Genomic DNA, 14,519 nt, shown 5'->3' with positions numbered 1-14,519 from the left:
GGAGGGAAGAGGGACAGAAGATGGACCATCAACAGTGGTCAGTGACTTAATCAATCATGCCTACATAGTGAAACCTCCATTAAGAACCCCTAAACGGGGTGCCTGGGTGGCTCAGTTGTTAAGCGCCTGCCTTCGGCCCAGGTCATGATCTCAGGGTCCTAGGATCGAGCCCCTCATCGGGCTTCCTGCTCTGCAGGAAACCTGCTTCTCCCTCTCCCGCTCCTCCTGCTTGTGTTCCCTCTCTCACTCGCTCTCTCTCTGTCAAATAAATAAATAAAATCTTTAAAAATAAATAAATAAATAAAAACCCCTAAACTCAGGGTTTGGAGAGCTTCTAGGCTAGTGAACAAACACATCAAGGTGCTGGGAAGGTATCATACCCGAAAAAGGCATGGAAACTCTGAGCACCCTCCCTACCCCCATACCTTTAAAACATTTTGTCAAAATTTATTAAGATCCCCTTGCATGATTTCAGCAAGCAGCTCATTTTTCTGGTCCTGCGCTACTGAGCAAAATGAGGACTGCCCTTGTACAGAGTAACAGCTTACTCTCTCTCTTACGCTGAAGAAGTGAATGTGCTGCATTTAAAGGAACAGACCTAGCAGGGACGACTTTCAGAGCCAACAACTCTGTGATGAAAAAGAACCTGGGACCTGATCTATTTTATAATTTATACTAGAATCAGAATTAGACTCACATCTCTGCATATCAACTGTCTGCCTTTTATGCTCTCCTCGAAATACAATATCCAAGATGATGAAGAGATTTTTTAAAGTTCATCAAAGTACTAAAAGCTCCTATTGTTAAATGCATAAAATGAAAAAAATAATAAAACTAGCATTTGGTAGATTAGAATTTAAAACATTAAACATATTTGAGAATCAAGTGTTTTGCTTATAAAAAAACAGTGCTTGCCTTTTTCCTTGTGCAGGACATGGAGCAAGCTTCCTCTCTGCGTGTTGGCAAACTGTCTTCCTCCTAAGTTTGGATTCGCTTCCACCATTTTATCACCTGTACTTTCAACGTTACAAAATACCCCCGCAGGCCCCTTTAATGTGAACTTTCCTATGGGTGTCACCTCCTCAGGGACATCTTCAGCCTTTTTGTCATGTTCCTCATCACGTTGATAAGCTCGCTCTCACTCCCTTTGTGGCTGCGTATGGAGTCTCCAGAAAGCAAGTGTCGCCATTCCCTTGTCACCTCTTTTCTCCTATGGCTCCACTTGTGTCCTATGCAAATTTTACTACCAACCTTATCGCCTGCATTTATTCGTCCTACTTTCATCTTTCTTGGTGGATTCTCTTTCAATTGTCTGCTTTTGTAAAATGTGGGTTTATGGCTGGAAGACGAAGAGGCCGCCCAAGGGCACTCTGCCATGTGCGCGTGAACGGGGTAAGATGTGTAGTGACCCACCACCCACGCACCCGCAGTGATGGTTGCTCACTACTCATTATGCATGTTATTTAGGTAGAGATTTGTGGCCTGAAGAGCTAGCAGCAAAGTTTCTACTTTCTGCAATTACTCATGGTTAACAATACTTGGGTCACTGAAATGTGAATAGTGTTGCCAAGAAACTGCTACCTTGAGAGCTGAAATCCACCCACAAGCAAGAACAGCCTGTATCTGGCGCTGGGACCTGCCCGGTCCCCACCTACGTCTCAATGCATGGGACTGCAATATAATGCAATGGGAGGGATAGTTCTGCCTGCACCCTGGTGATACTTTGTGGGCTGATATGGTAGAGGAGGTGACATAAAGGACTTCTATGAAGTATATCTCTGAAATTGAGGAAAGTGATTCCATTTGCTATCCAAGAAAAAAAAGAAAAGGAAGAAAGGTAGGTACAAGTTTTCAAATTCTTTAAAGGTACTAGCAGTAATGACTTACTTTTGGCCTTACCAGTGTGAACTGTTAACCTGTGTTCTCCTTTCTTAAAACTCTCAATATGTTCCACACATAATCCAAAGTCTTGAACTGATTCTGAGGCTCCTTATTTGAATTACTATACATTACCCCATCCACTAATATTGTAGATTGTCAAAAATAGGTCAGGGTAAAACATTTTGGTCTTCTGAACACATGACCTGTTCACTCAGAATTTTGTTAACTGAAATTAGTTTACAAAAACTAAATTCATTCTTTTTTTTTTTTTTTTTTTTAATTTTTTTTTTTAAGATTTTATTTATTTGCGAGAGAGAGAACGAGAGACAGAGAGCATGAGAGGGAGTGAGAGGGAGGAGGGTCAGAGGGAGAAGCAGACTCCCTGCCGAGCAGGGAGCCCGATGTGGGACTCGATCCCGGGACTCCAGGATCATGACCTGAGCCGAAGGCAGTTGCTTAACCAACTGAGCCACCCAGGCGCCCCTAAATTCATTCTTTTGGTACCAGAAAGAATTATATGGAACGAGAAATTTTATACACCAATGATGCTACAAGAAAGGAAACAATGTGAAAATAAATCATTTTTTCTGCTTAAAAATGTACACTTCTCAGGTATTTCCAGCCTCCTTAAAGTATGGTTTCTAAACTGGAATGGAGAAAGGGAGGGCAGGTAAACTTCCTACCCTATCAACACAGAGTAAAACCTAACATGCAACGTGGCCTGCCCACCCATGTCCCACCTATGCCTAGCTTCCAGACAGCATTTGAGTACCTCTCAAATATGTACCACCAAGGCTCAGACATTATGAAAAGCCCCCAGGCAAAATAATTCCAAGCAGGTATAAGCTCTTACCATATGGCAGGCAATGTTCTAAGCATTTTACATATGTTAACTCACTTAACGCGGACAGAAACTGTATTTAGTAGACTCTCTCTAGACTCATGTCTATACAGAGATGAGATAGCACAAAAAAATTAACACAACGCCCAGGGTCAGACAGCAGGTAAGCAGTAGAAACAGGTGTTAAACCCAGCAGTCTGGCTCTTGACTTCCACACGGCTCAACATGAAAAAGGGGTATCATAATGCACAGGGAGGGGCTGGGGGAAACCCAAGGAAACAGAATGAAAGGAACAGAAGAAAAGTCTTAAAAAACCAAAATTACAATTCACATTCTAAGATAATAGAATAAAGAACTCTTAGGGGATAAAATGGAAGATGAAAGCCAAAATAAATATTCACTAGATGATTAGAAAAAAGAACCAAAGAAATCTTTTCCCTAAAGTGGAACTAAAATACAAACTTAGATCATCAGAAGGGATTCAAAATGTGACTAACAGAAACTCCAGAATTAGAACAAAGAAAATAGGGAGAAGCTATCCAATAAAATTTGCCAGAACTGAAGATCCAGCATCCTTCCAAATACCCTAACCAAAGAATAAAAACAGGCCCACACCAAGGCATGTCATCATGGAATTTCAGATTGCTGGAAGAAAAGCTTCCAGAGAGAAGAAAGAGAAGGAATGGCAGCAACTTCTCACATCCTCAGGAAAACTCCACCAGCCAGACTAAAGGCAACTGCCGAAATGTAGGAGTTCCCAAGTTCCCTTTCCTAGGAAGATACTAGAAGATGGTACACGGCAAAAGAAGGCATAAGCTAAGACGGGAATGGATTCCAGGAAATAGTGGGTCCAATCTAGATGGTCTAGAAGAGACAGGGTGAGAGCTGTATGACAGACCTAGGTTGGAGCAGGAATATATAAGGTGGATAAAATGACATGCGTCTAAGGAAAAATAAGGATATAGAAGGAAAATTAGGCATACAGAAAAATACAAAGTAATAATTAACTCGAGGAAAACCCAAAACCTGTGCCACAAAGGAAATTTTATCATAGTACATCTAGCTGACAGTGATGGGTATTTAAACAATCATAATGATATAAACACTGACTCCTGATTTATCTAAAATCGCGATACAATTACTTAGAAGGATGAGGAAGGTGTAAGTTATATCTTCATCTATCATAAAGGAAAGGCAATTTGAATTCAAAGTCTAAATTATCGTCAATAAATAGCAATCTTACTTAATACATAAAAGTAACTTCTCCATCTTTTATTCCTGAATTTTTAACCAAGATTATATGTTTTTTTGAAAATATTTTAGTTTATTAAAGAACTTTTTACAAAAAGAAACCAACAGAAGAAATCCAACCGGATGGTGAAATCCCAAGTCTACAACCCTTTTTCTTGGTTCTTTGTATACAAAGATGCTGCTTAGTGTGTTCTGCTCTTCATTTTCTCTCTTGTCCGTTTTCCAGGTCTCTTCTATGGAAAAAGAAATACCACATGTGGTCACACAGCAGTTTGGCCTTCTGCCCCAAGGAAAAGAAGGGCGTGGGTAGCTGTGGGATGGGACCCATGGCTCACTTACATTTGATCCTTTCTTTCCAGGCCTCTTGAGGCCCTTGCCATGAGCCGTCTTGGCCCGGAAGCTGGATACATCATCATAGCTCTCACGCGTGTTCCACTTGGAGCCTTTCTTCTTTCCACCAAAACCAAACTTCTGGTTTTTATAGCGCCGCTTAGCATTGGGCCTGGAAAAAAAAGCAGGCTTACAGGTTACCCACAACACTACAAATCCTGATGGATCCCATGGCCCACCAATACTCTTAGTTTCCTGCCTATAAGCAAAAGCTCTTAGATGCTACCGTTACCCATAATCTCATCCTTGGCCCTACATTCTTAACTCCAAAAACTCTCCAGGCAAGCTCATTTACGTATGGTTTTAACCACTAGAGCATGAAAACAAAGCAAGAACCAGGAAAGGATCCACATATATCTTGTGGCTCAACACTTATCCCTGGAAAGCTTCTTCTATTTTAACTAACTCTTGCTAGATCATCCTCAGTTGTTTCTATTCCTTTCAAGGATAGGACATGCAATTAACATTCAAATGTAATAAATTTAAAAACTGGTCATCCCACAGGAATCTCAAATTCAGCATATCCAAAATCACATGCCATCTCCCTTCCTAGACTGGTTTCACCTCCTGTCTATGAACACTGACTCGAGGCTGGTAGTCCTACCATCTATTCCAGCCTCCTAGGCTAGAAACCTGGGCGCCAGCCTTGATTCTTCCTTCTTTCACTCTCTATACCCAACACAATTACTGAGCGCTGCTAATTTAACTTCTTAATTATTTCTTCAACCCGTTTTCTCTTCTCTGCCCGTTACCACGTTTAGCTCATTATCATTGCTCTCTGGACTTTGTAGTAGCCCCCTAATCAGTTTCCCTGCCTCCCTCAGGTCCATCTTTTATACAAGTACCACTGTAATTTTTCAAACACATGACTATGACCTGGTCATTATTTTAAGCAGAGCCTATCAATGTCTCCCTCATTGCCTACTAGATAAAACCCAAGCTTCTTAACAAGGCAAACACTGCCTCTGTGACTCTGCCCAGGTGCCCCTCCAGCTACATCTCACCTCTCCTTGCCCCACACTGCACTCCCAGTGGTACCAAATGTTTGCTGTTCCTCATACACAAACCTGCTGCTCTCATCTCTATGCTTTTGGTCATTTGTATTCTTCATTCTTGCTAAAATCTGTGTCTCTCCTATTCTCCTGGTTAATTCTTGTTCATCCTTCAGACTAAGCTCAGGTGGGACTCTCCTCCAGGGAGCCGTCCTCACACCCTGATCCCCAGACCGGGTCTGCTATTTCTAAAATATACTTCCACACTACTTGGTAAATGCCTTTATCATGACATTAATACATTCTACAGAAATTATCATTTCCCCCAGGCCTGGTGTCCAGAGATGCATAAAGGTAAACTAGGAAGAAAATAATAATATTCGCCATTAGCCCTTTTAAATCTGCATAATACTATGAGGGCATACAATTTTCTCATTTTCACAGATGAGGCAACTAATATTTAGAAAGGTCAAGTAACTTGCTCAAAGCTACCCAAAATGGCAGACTCTAGACCCGAACCCTAGGTCTGCACTCTTAACCATCATACTGTGAGATGAGGAAATCAACTTTTACTGAGTATTCACTTAAAATGTGCTAAATCCTTAAATCACCCTACTTTAGGTTTTTCTTTTTTTCACAAATTATTTTTTTTTAAGTAAGCTCTACATCCAACGTGGGGCTTGAACTCATGACCCCAAGATCGAGAGTCAAATGCTCTACTGAGCCAGCCAAGCGCCCCCTAAATCACCCTACTTTAATCTTCCAAGACTGATAGGGCTAAAAGGGCCCATCACACAGGCTTGTAAGCCTTGGTCACAGGCAGCACTGTGCCCTCTCAGTTCTTAGGCCACTCCTGTGGAGGTCTTCATGGTGCTCATGGACTGCTTGCCCAGTACCCACCGCAAAGCCAAAGCAAAACCCTTCATACCCCTTCTTCATCGGCTGGCCTTTTGCTCCTTCCTTCGTTCTCCGTGCCACAGGTTTCTGATCCCCCTCAAGGAAATCCAGTTTATCAGAAAAGCCTAGGAGTGAAGAGGTACTTTGATCAGCACCAACACATTTTAAGAAACGCTTAAGTTTCAAAAAAAGGTTGTTCCTTGCTAAATTAATTTTAAGAGGCACATCCTGCTCCCCACACTGTTCCCAAACCTTAGTTCCAATGCAATCAAGGCTCTAGAGCAGTAGGTGTTAAAATTAGCAGCTGCCCCTGCCCCCCTATATCCTACAAGGGAGATATACTGACCTTTCTGATATTTCTTAATGGCATTCATCATATGTGTTTTCTCTCGCTGCCTCTTCTGAAGAACCTCTGTTTGCACCTGGGACATAAACAAAGGGCTGTCACCCCCACTCCAGACCATCATCACTGCAAGTGTCTCCATCCTCTTGGTGAAAACGCTGTGCTACCACCACCACCGACCATTTACTATATGCCAGAACTATGCTAAGGCTCTAAGTATATTGTTAGTTTATCTTCTCAACTACCCTGTAAAGTAGAAATTCCTATCACCCCCTGAAACTGAAGCACAGAGAGGCTAAGTAACTTGCCTGAGTCACACAACGAGAAAGTGCACAGCTGAATTCACACCCCGGAGTCTGCACTCTTACCCCATTACACAATTGTGGCTACAAAACCATAGCAAATCATGCCTAGGTCTACATCCAATTCTCAGATTAAGTACCTAGCCCCTACCGTTAGGAGGCATGAAAAGTACCAACAGAAACAATCTCCCAGAAAACCAAAAAGAAAAATAGCCGGAAGGACAAAAGCAGATGCTTACACTCAAAGGCAGGGTTTCTCAATCTCAATACTACTGATAGCCTGGACAGGATCACTCTTTATTGGGGCGTGGATGGCCTGTCCTGGGCATTGTAGGACATTCAACAGCCTCCCTGCCATCTACCCACTAGATTCAAGTAGCACACTCCCCATCGAGACGTGACACCAAAAATGTCTCCAGGCATTGCTGAATGTTCCCTGGTAAGCAAAATTCTCCCCAGTTGAGAACCACTGCCATGACATTTCCTCAAACCCAGGTCTTTGAGTTGACCTCAGCCATCAACCACCAGATCAATCCAATAAATGCACAGCTGCCCTTCTGCAGAGAACAGGATGCTGATCTACTCTTACTCCACTGAAGACCCATCAGTGAAGTGACTCCAAATATGGACAGCAGCTCACCACCCCAGATCATGAATGTTTATGTCCAAAATGTTGACAAAGTCTGAACACTCGTGCTGATCCTCCTCACACTCACTTTTTCCCACAATCCTGTCATCTTCTTTCCTAAATAACCATGAATTAAGAGGAAAAACCAAGAAGGGTTTCCCTAGATTTTACATTAGAACTCAGACAACCATAGTTCAAGCATACAGGTGCCATTTTTTCTCTCAGTTGGATGACAATCAACAATATGGTTCTTTCAAAGACCTTACAATCATCTAGGCCAGTGATTCTCCAAAGCAGGATGCATTTCAGAATCATGTGAAAAGTTTTTGGGGGAAGGGAAGATAATACACACAGATTCCCAGACATTCTGAAGCCTAGAAATCTGTTTTGAAAGATTTCCCCAGGTGATTTTGCTGTGAGGTCAGGTTTAGAGCCCACTGATCCAGACCCACCCCTTCACTGTCTAGATGTGCAAATGAAGTCCAGCAAAATGAATGACTCCTCGGCAGTTACCACGCCCCCCCCCGCTCCCTGCCCCGGTGAGACCCTGGTGTCAAGGAAAGATGGTATTTACGGATCCGAGCACACATGCCCCTTCTGTGGGGAGATAATTAACACAAGACAGAACACACACAGGGTACGGAACCAGATCTGACCCCGGCACCCCAGGCTGACAAACACTCGGCCACATCCTATGCCCGCACACTTTCCTTCTCACCTTCTTCCCGTATTTCCTAAGTGCTCGCAGTTGCTTCGCCTTTTCAGACTTCTCCATGGCCGCCTGTTTAGCCTGCAGCTTCTGTCGAATCTAAAACACAGAATGTGGTCAGCTTATGTGATTTCAGTCTGGGCTGACCACTACTTAGGGTGCACTGGAACGGGAGCAGATCTTCCCAGTTCTGCAAACTGGGGCTCAAAGAGAACTTGTACATCATGTTTTACACCTGAGGACAAGACGCCCAAAGACTGAGCGCTCTATCCAAGATACCAAAAGTATCAGGGACCTGAAAGGGCCTTCCCACTCCCAGTGTGCGGTTCCCTTATGCAGAACTGCCTGCTTGCCATTTTGCCTGGAGAAACTAACTTCTCCCCAACCCTACTGTCTGCAGACTGAGGTCAAACCACCTTGCAGCCTCAGTTCCCTTCTCCAATATAGCACATACACGTTAAAAACTCAAACCGGTATCAGGTACCCAGCCTTTTCCATCAGACACACACATTTCAGTCAAAGGGTAAGCACCTGTCAGGGTGAGTGTACAGAGATGGGCCGAGCTCATCTCTAGATTAGCTTTCCCAGTACCACTGAGACAAGAACTCCCTAAAATCCAGCTTGAGACCCAACAGAACTATTGGAATAGATCTTAGATTAAATTTTGGCAATTCTCTTCCTCCCAAAGTTAAATGAGGACCAATTCTACCCAACTCTAAATTATGCTACATCTGATATTAATTAGTCCCTCATCTTAAAGAAAACTAAGGCCCAGAAAAAAGGAATTGTTTATAAGTTATAGCCCCAGCCCTTGGCAATGGCAGGACAAGAAGTATGTTTCTTCTATACACCATGCCATGACCACACCAGCTAGGAAATGCAAAAGACCATCTTCATCTCTGGAACCACAGTTCTTACAGTACTTCTCCTCTCCTTAAATGTTTAAATTAGGAAAAAATCATCCTTATATTTATCTAATTGGTGGTGACTGGCAGCATGAGTCTGAAGTAGATAGTTAAGACAGTAATTGTCCTCTGACAACTACTTCCCTATTATTGGGCTTAGTCTTTTTAAAAATGTTATAGGAGATGGGGCGCCTGGGTGGCTCATCGGTTAAGCGTCTGCCTTCGGCTCAGGTCATGATCCCGGGGTCCTGGGATTGAGCCCCGCACTGGGCTCCCTGCTCAGTGGGGAGTCTGCTTCTCCCTCTGCCTCTGCCTGCCGCTCCCCCTTCTTGTGCTCACTCTCTCTCTCCCTCTTTGTCAAATAAATAAATAAAATCTTAAAACATAAATTAAAAAATAAAAAAAATTAAAATGTTATAGGAGATAAAGCCAGCTGACCACACTTAAGTGTAAAGCCTTCGCTTTCCAGAGAAAACCTTTATTTCTTACCTTCTGCATCTGCTGATCAGACTTGGCCATCTCAGCGAAATAGTCACTGGGCCTCTTGGTAGGGACTTTGAGCTGATGGAGGCGGGGTAATACTGCCAGCACCGCAGCCTGGGCCTGCCGGTAGCTGCGGATGGAGGACAGTGTGATGTGGGACAAACTGGGAAATAAGCTACGGGAGAGAGACCTTCTATTCCTTCTCACTTGCCTATCTGACAAGGACAACCTTGGAGTTATCTATCCATGGTCAGAAAAACGCTCAACATCTAACCTCCACCAGCAAGAACACACACACAAATGAAAATGTAATAAAACCTCATTAACTTGGTATCTAGGAGAAATTTAGCCATACACTCTTTAAAGAGGAAGGGGAGTCTGCTAAAAATAAGTTTAAGAGAGTGACCACACTAACAGTACCCATTAACTTACAAACTAATACGTTATGAATTCTTACGTAGTCACTGGAAAAAGTTCATGTAAGAACCTTCCAGAAGCAAGTTTTTGTTTAAATAACTGAAAGTACAAAAAGACTTGAACACTGAATACTTCAAAATAAAATTTAAAAATAAACTGGACTTTGGATTATAACTGGTGGACCAAGGGGCTCTTCTCTCAAACAGGCACAATCTCCTTTAGCTCTTTTGAGTCTAAGGAAGCCCTCCTTCTTACTCTCAGGCTTATGACAACTTCTGAGGAGCACAGGCTCACTACTTCTCCCCCCCCTTCCCACTGTCTAGCACAGGGACCCTTAACTCCCACACTTGAAAACAAACATACAAACTCATCTCGCGCTGGAAGTCATCTTCTGGATCAACAGTTTTCTGATCCTTGTTCTGAGGTGTTGACTGAGGTCCACTGACTTCCGGCACGGGACTCAGGGTCACATCAAGCCTTTCAACCCATTCAAGATTCCGCTTGAATTCAGCCAAACACTGCTTCAGGCCACTCTAGGAAATTCAAACACTGAGCCAGCATGAAGCACACGGGTCAACGGACAAAGCCCTAACCCCCAACAACCGGGTCGGTAATTGACCGTCCTAGCAATGAGCAGGCTGAGTCTTCCCTGGGACAAGAAGTCAGCACAACACACAAAATAACAAACAAAACAAAGCACAACAGTGTCTGTTGTGAGTATCTGTGTCCTAGGACCCCCGGCCAGGCGCCTGAGCTCACCACGTCGTTCACAGCCTTCTTCGGCCCCTCTAGCACGACATTGAGGCCTGGCTTCAGGAGTCCTCGGGAAAACGCATCCTGCAACTGCAGGGTACAATCGGCAGTCAGCACCGGGGGAGTGTGGCCCCTGTCCCGCGCCCAGCCCCGCGAGCTCGGCTGACACCTACCTCTCGGTCTGTGACCAGAGAATCATCAGAATCCGAGTCCGAACCTGACAGCGGGGGAGTGTCCATGTCTCAGCGAGCGCGCGCGTCCACTCTAGTCGACAGAGCCGGGTGGCCAGGGGCCCGCGCGGCCGGAAAGCGGCGCCTCTTGTCGCGGCGGCCTGCCCCCAGCCCCTCGCTCTCACGCCGCGGCCCACGTGCACCCGAGCAGCACCAGCGCCCACTGCTCTCCGCCGCCGCTCAACTTTTCGACCGGGACTTCCGCTTCCGGCCGCAGACGCACACTTCCGGTTTGCCGTTGCTATAGGAACCGGTCCGGCGTCGGAGAGAGTCAGGATTGCTTGGGACCCGTAGGAGTTCTACCGCTGGATACACGAATAGTCTGGTATCCGGAGGGAAGAAGCGAAAGGTGGGAGCGCGTAGCTGGGGGTCGCCTGGAGGAGCAGGCAGCCGTGAGGAGCGAAGGAGAGGGGAGAAGCAGGAGCCGCGGGCAAGAGGAGGTGAGGAGGGTGCTGGAGGGGCGGGGGGAGCGGAGGAGGGCTCCGGGGCGGGGTAGGGGGCGGGGCCGGGCGGAGGGGCGGGGCGTGTCTCCAGCCTCACCAGCTGCGCTGGATGTTCTGCAGAACTTTGTGGGGTACCATGTCAACCGTGGTGGCTCAGTCGCTGCATGTTTTTGGTCTTCGATCCCACGTGGCCAACAATATCTTCTTCTTCGATGAACAGATCATTATATTTCCTTCAGGAAATCACTGTGTGAAATACAATGTGGATCAGAAGTGGCAAAAATTCATTCCAGGTAAAAAGCCTTTCCATCCTGACACATAAATTAACCGTAGGTGCCAGATGTAACCCCATAATCCCAGCAAGGTTACTGAAAGGAAAGTTTTTTTGTTTTTGTTTTTGTTTTTTTTTAAGATTTTATTTATTTGACAGAGAGAGAGACAGCCAGGGAGGGAACACAAGCAGGAGGAGTGGGAGAGAGAGAAGCAGGTTTCCCGCAGAGAAGGGAGCACGATGTGGGGCTTGATCCCAAGACCTGGGATCAGGACCTGAGCCGAAGCCCGACTCCCAACGACTGAGCCACCCAGGCGCCCCTGAAAGGAAAGTTTTGTGGCCAAATTAAATATACGTGTTCCATCATATGAATCGAATGTCTCAAATATGTTTATCCATTGTAGTGTGGATGGACATTTGGGAAACAATAGTTTTTTTGCTATTACAAAGCATGCCACTATAAAGTTTCTTGCATTTGTGTATGCTCCTCCACCTGTGCAGATTCTGCAGGGCACACAGCCAGGACTAAAATTACTGGGTAATATGGTAGTACCAATTTACACTTCCACTAGGATGCATGAGAGTTGCCATCCCTTCCCAACCTCTCCAATCTTTGGCATTGTCCAACTTCCTTATTCTTTGCTAAGCTAGTGGTTGAGAAAGAGTGTCTTGTTGTAGTTTTAGTGTGCATTTCTCTACTACTAATGAGGATGAATAGCTTTTCACATGTTTATGGGCTATTCCTATTTAGTCTTGTGTGAATGTCCTGTTCAAGTCTTTTACCCAATTTTTTCTTTCTTTCTTTCTTTCTTTCTTTTTTTGGTAATTTTCTTATTGATTTTTGGGCACACTTTCTATATTCTCTATAGAATTCTTCCCACTTTGCAGCTTGTGTTTTCTCCTTCTTTATGGTATCTTGATGAACAGAAATCCTTAGTCTTAATGAAGTAAAATTGATCAGCATTTTTCTTTTTGTGTCTTGTTAAAGAACTCTTCCTACCTATTTCCTATTAATATATTCTCCTATATTGTCTCTTTTATACTTTATACTTTTGCCTTTCACCTTTTAGGCTCTGAGTTAGGAGGGTGCTTAGTGTGTTAGGGGAATAGCAAGGAGGCCAATGTGGCCGGACTGGAGTCAGTGGAGGAGTAGGGAGGGGGAGGCAAGATGGAGAAGTACCAGGGCTTTGTAGGTCAAAGACTCTTACTCTGATGAAGTAAGAAGCCATGGGGGCCTTCTGAGCAGAGTAACAGGATCTAACTTATGTTTCAGCAGGCTCTGTGGCTACTGTATAGAGATCAGATTTAAGGAGGGGCAAGGGAGGAAGCAGGAGACCAGGTGAGAGAAGACGCTGGCTTGGAGTGGAGTGGTGGCAGGCAGTAGGGATAGTGATAGAAAAGACTGAAGAAGGAGCAGGTTTTATGGAGAGTATGGGGAGGTTAGTTCTTGACATGGTAAGATTGGGATGCCCACTAGTGAGGCAATGGAGATCTTAAGTGAGCAGTTTGATTTTGGGTCTGGATACAAGGAAGAGAAGTCCAGGCTGGTGATAGAAATTTGAAGGTCATCCACACAGAGATGAAATATAAAGTCACTCAAATATCAGAGATTCTCTTAAGGAGTGAATGCATTTATAAAACAGTAGAACCCTAAAGAGTGCATTCTAGGACACTCCTACCTTTAGTGCTGGGGAACTGAGGAAGAGCCAGCAAAAGAGTCTTCAAAGGAGTAACCAAACAGATGGGAGAAGATCCATGCAAGAGGTGAAAATATTTCAAGGAGGAGTCCGTCATCAACTGGGTTAAAACAGTGTGAAAGCATTTTACAAGCTCTGCAATCAGCCAACATATATTAAGCACCCATTTGGTGTCAGGCACTGATGATTGGATGGATGGATGGATGGATGGATGGGTGGGTGACAGAAGGATGGATGGGCGGATGGATGAGCAAGAAAGCCATGGCCCCTGCCCTCTAGGAGCTCTCACTATTGTGGAGACATGTATGTATTCAAAGGAGCAGGACTTGAAGATGAGCAGGACATATGCTCTGCCAGGTACGGCCCTGGTGTGAAAGCACAAAAGGAAGGAGGGAGAAGTTTTCCTTTGCCTCCTCCAGGCAGTCTCATCTGTACTTAGAGTTTCAGCTTCCCACTGTGACTCTTATCTCAAATCTGCCTTTTCAGTCCCAACCAGTCCCTGAGCTTTAGAATCACATACGGCTGTCGGCTAGACCTCTTTTCCTAAATATCCCGCAGTGTGTAGCTCCCACACCGTATATCCAGAACTGAATTTGTCCTTTCCTTTTTGCTCCCTCTCTTCCCTTAAGACCCTCCTTTGCCAGATTGTCAAATACATGATAAAGCTATGATTACAAAAATAATGTAGTGCTGGTTTAAATATCCCAGAAACCCAGGTATATATATTTGTATATGTAAATGAATTTGATATATCATAAAGGTGGCATTAGGAGTCTGTGCTGGGACAACTAGTGAGGTATTTGGGAAATGGGAATCAATTTAAATCCTCACTTCATGCCTTTTACCATCCCAAATCCAAGATGAAGTAAAGACTTTAGGGTTAAAAAAAAAAAAGAAATCAGAAAAAAAAAAAAACTAGAACCAAATAAACATGAATAAAAATAAAATCCTTGGATGGGCTGTTTTCAGCAAAAAACAGTGGACGTCATCTTCACCATGACCCCTAACTCCCCCCACCTATCTGTGTTCCTTCCCAGCTGTCACCCCTACTCCCCGTCACCAGATGTCAGTCATTGGCTCATTTCT

At 44.4% G+C, this 14,519-nt stretch overlaps 2 protein-coding genes across 2 annotated transcripts in view; one reads left to right on the top strand and one right to left on the bottom strand.

Annotated features, from left to right (window-relative positions):
* Positions 1-3,746: 3,746 nt before the first annotated feature.
* EBNA1BP2 (EBNA1 binding protein 2) lies at positions 3,747-11,208 on the bottom strand. The gene is made up of 9 exons (XM_036073443.2): positions 10,966-11,208; positions 10,799-10,882; positions 10,403-10,572; positions 9,629-9,752; positions 8,244-8,333; positions 6,599-6,674; positions 6,284-6,377; positions 4,313-4,475; positions 3,747-4,206 (listed from the first exon to the last, which is right to left on the bottom strand). The coding sequence occupies exons 1-9, from the start codon at positions 11,029-11,031 to the stop codon at positions 4,156-4,158; spliced, it is 918 nt and encodes a 305-aa protein (XP_035929336.2). The 5' UTR covers positions 11,032-11,208; the 3' UTR covers positions 3,747-4,155.
* A 5-nt stretch (positions 11,209-11,213) lies between these two features.
* Positions 11,214-14,519, top strand: part of CFAP57 (cilia and flagella associated protein 57) — a 68,384-nt gene continuing 65,078 nt past the window's right edge. Inside the window, exons 1-2 of the mRNA XM_036073440.2 lie at positions 11,214-11,462; positions 11,586-11,758. Coding sequence (XP_035929333.2) covers positions 11,602-11,758 — 157 coding nt within the window. The 5' untranslated portion in view covers positions 11,214-11,462; positions 11,586-11,601. The remainder of the gene's footprint in view (positions 11,463-11,585; positions 11,759-14,519) is intronic.

Source organism: Halichoerus grypus, chromosome 5 (genome assembly GCF_964656455.1).
Source record: "Halichoerus grypus chromosome 5, mHalGry1.hap1.1, whole genome shotgun sequence".
Taxonomy (NCBI): domain Eukaryota; kingdom Metazoa; phylum Chordata; class Mammalia; order Carnivora; family Phocidae; genus Halichoerus; species Halichoerus grypus.
The sequence above is the reverse complement of the archived record's forward strand: the minus strand, read 5'-3'. Positions and strand labels throughout refer to the sequence as shown.

Bases quoted from the DNA above. Each gene is read 5' to 3' on its own strand.
- EBNA1BP2 (XM_036073443.2), bottom strand. From the start codon at position 11,031: ATGGACACTCCCCCGCTGTCAGGTTCGGACTCGGATTCTGATGATTCT. The intron at 10,883-10,965 runs GTAGGTGTCAGC...TGTACCCTGCAG, and splicing joins CTCTGGTCACAGACCGAGAG to TTGCAGGATGCGTTTTCCCG. The intron at 9,753-10,402 runs GTATGTTTGTTT...CTCCATCCGCAG, and splicing joins TTCCAGCGCGAGATGAGTTT to CTACCGGCAGGCCCAGGCTG.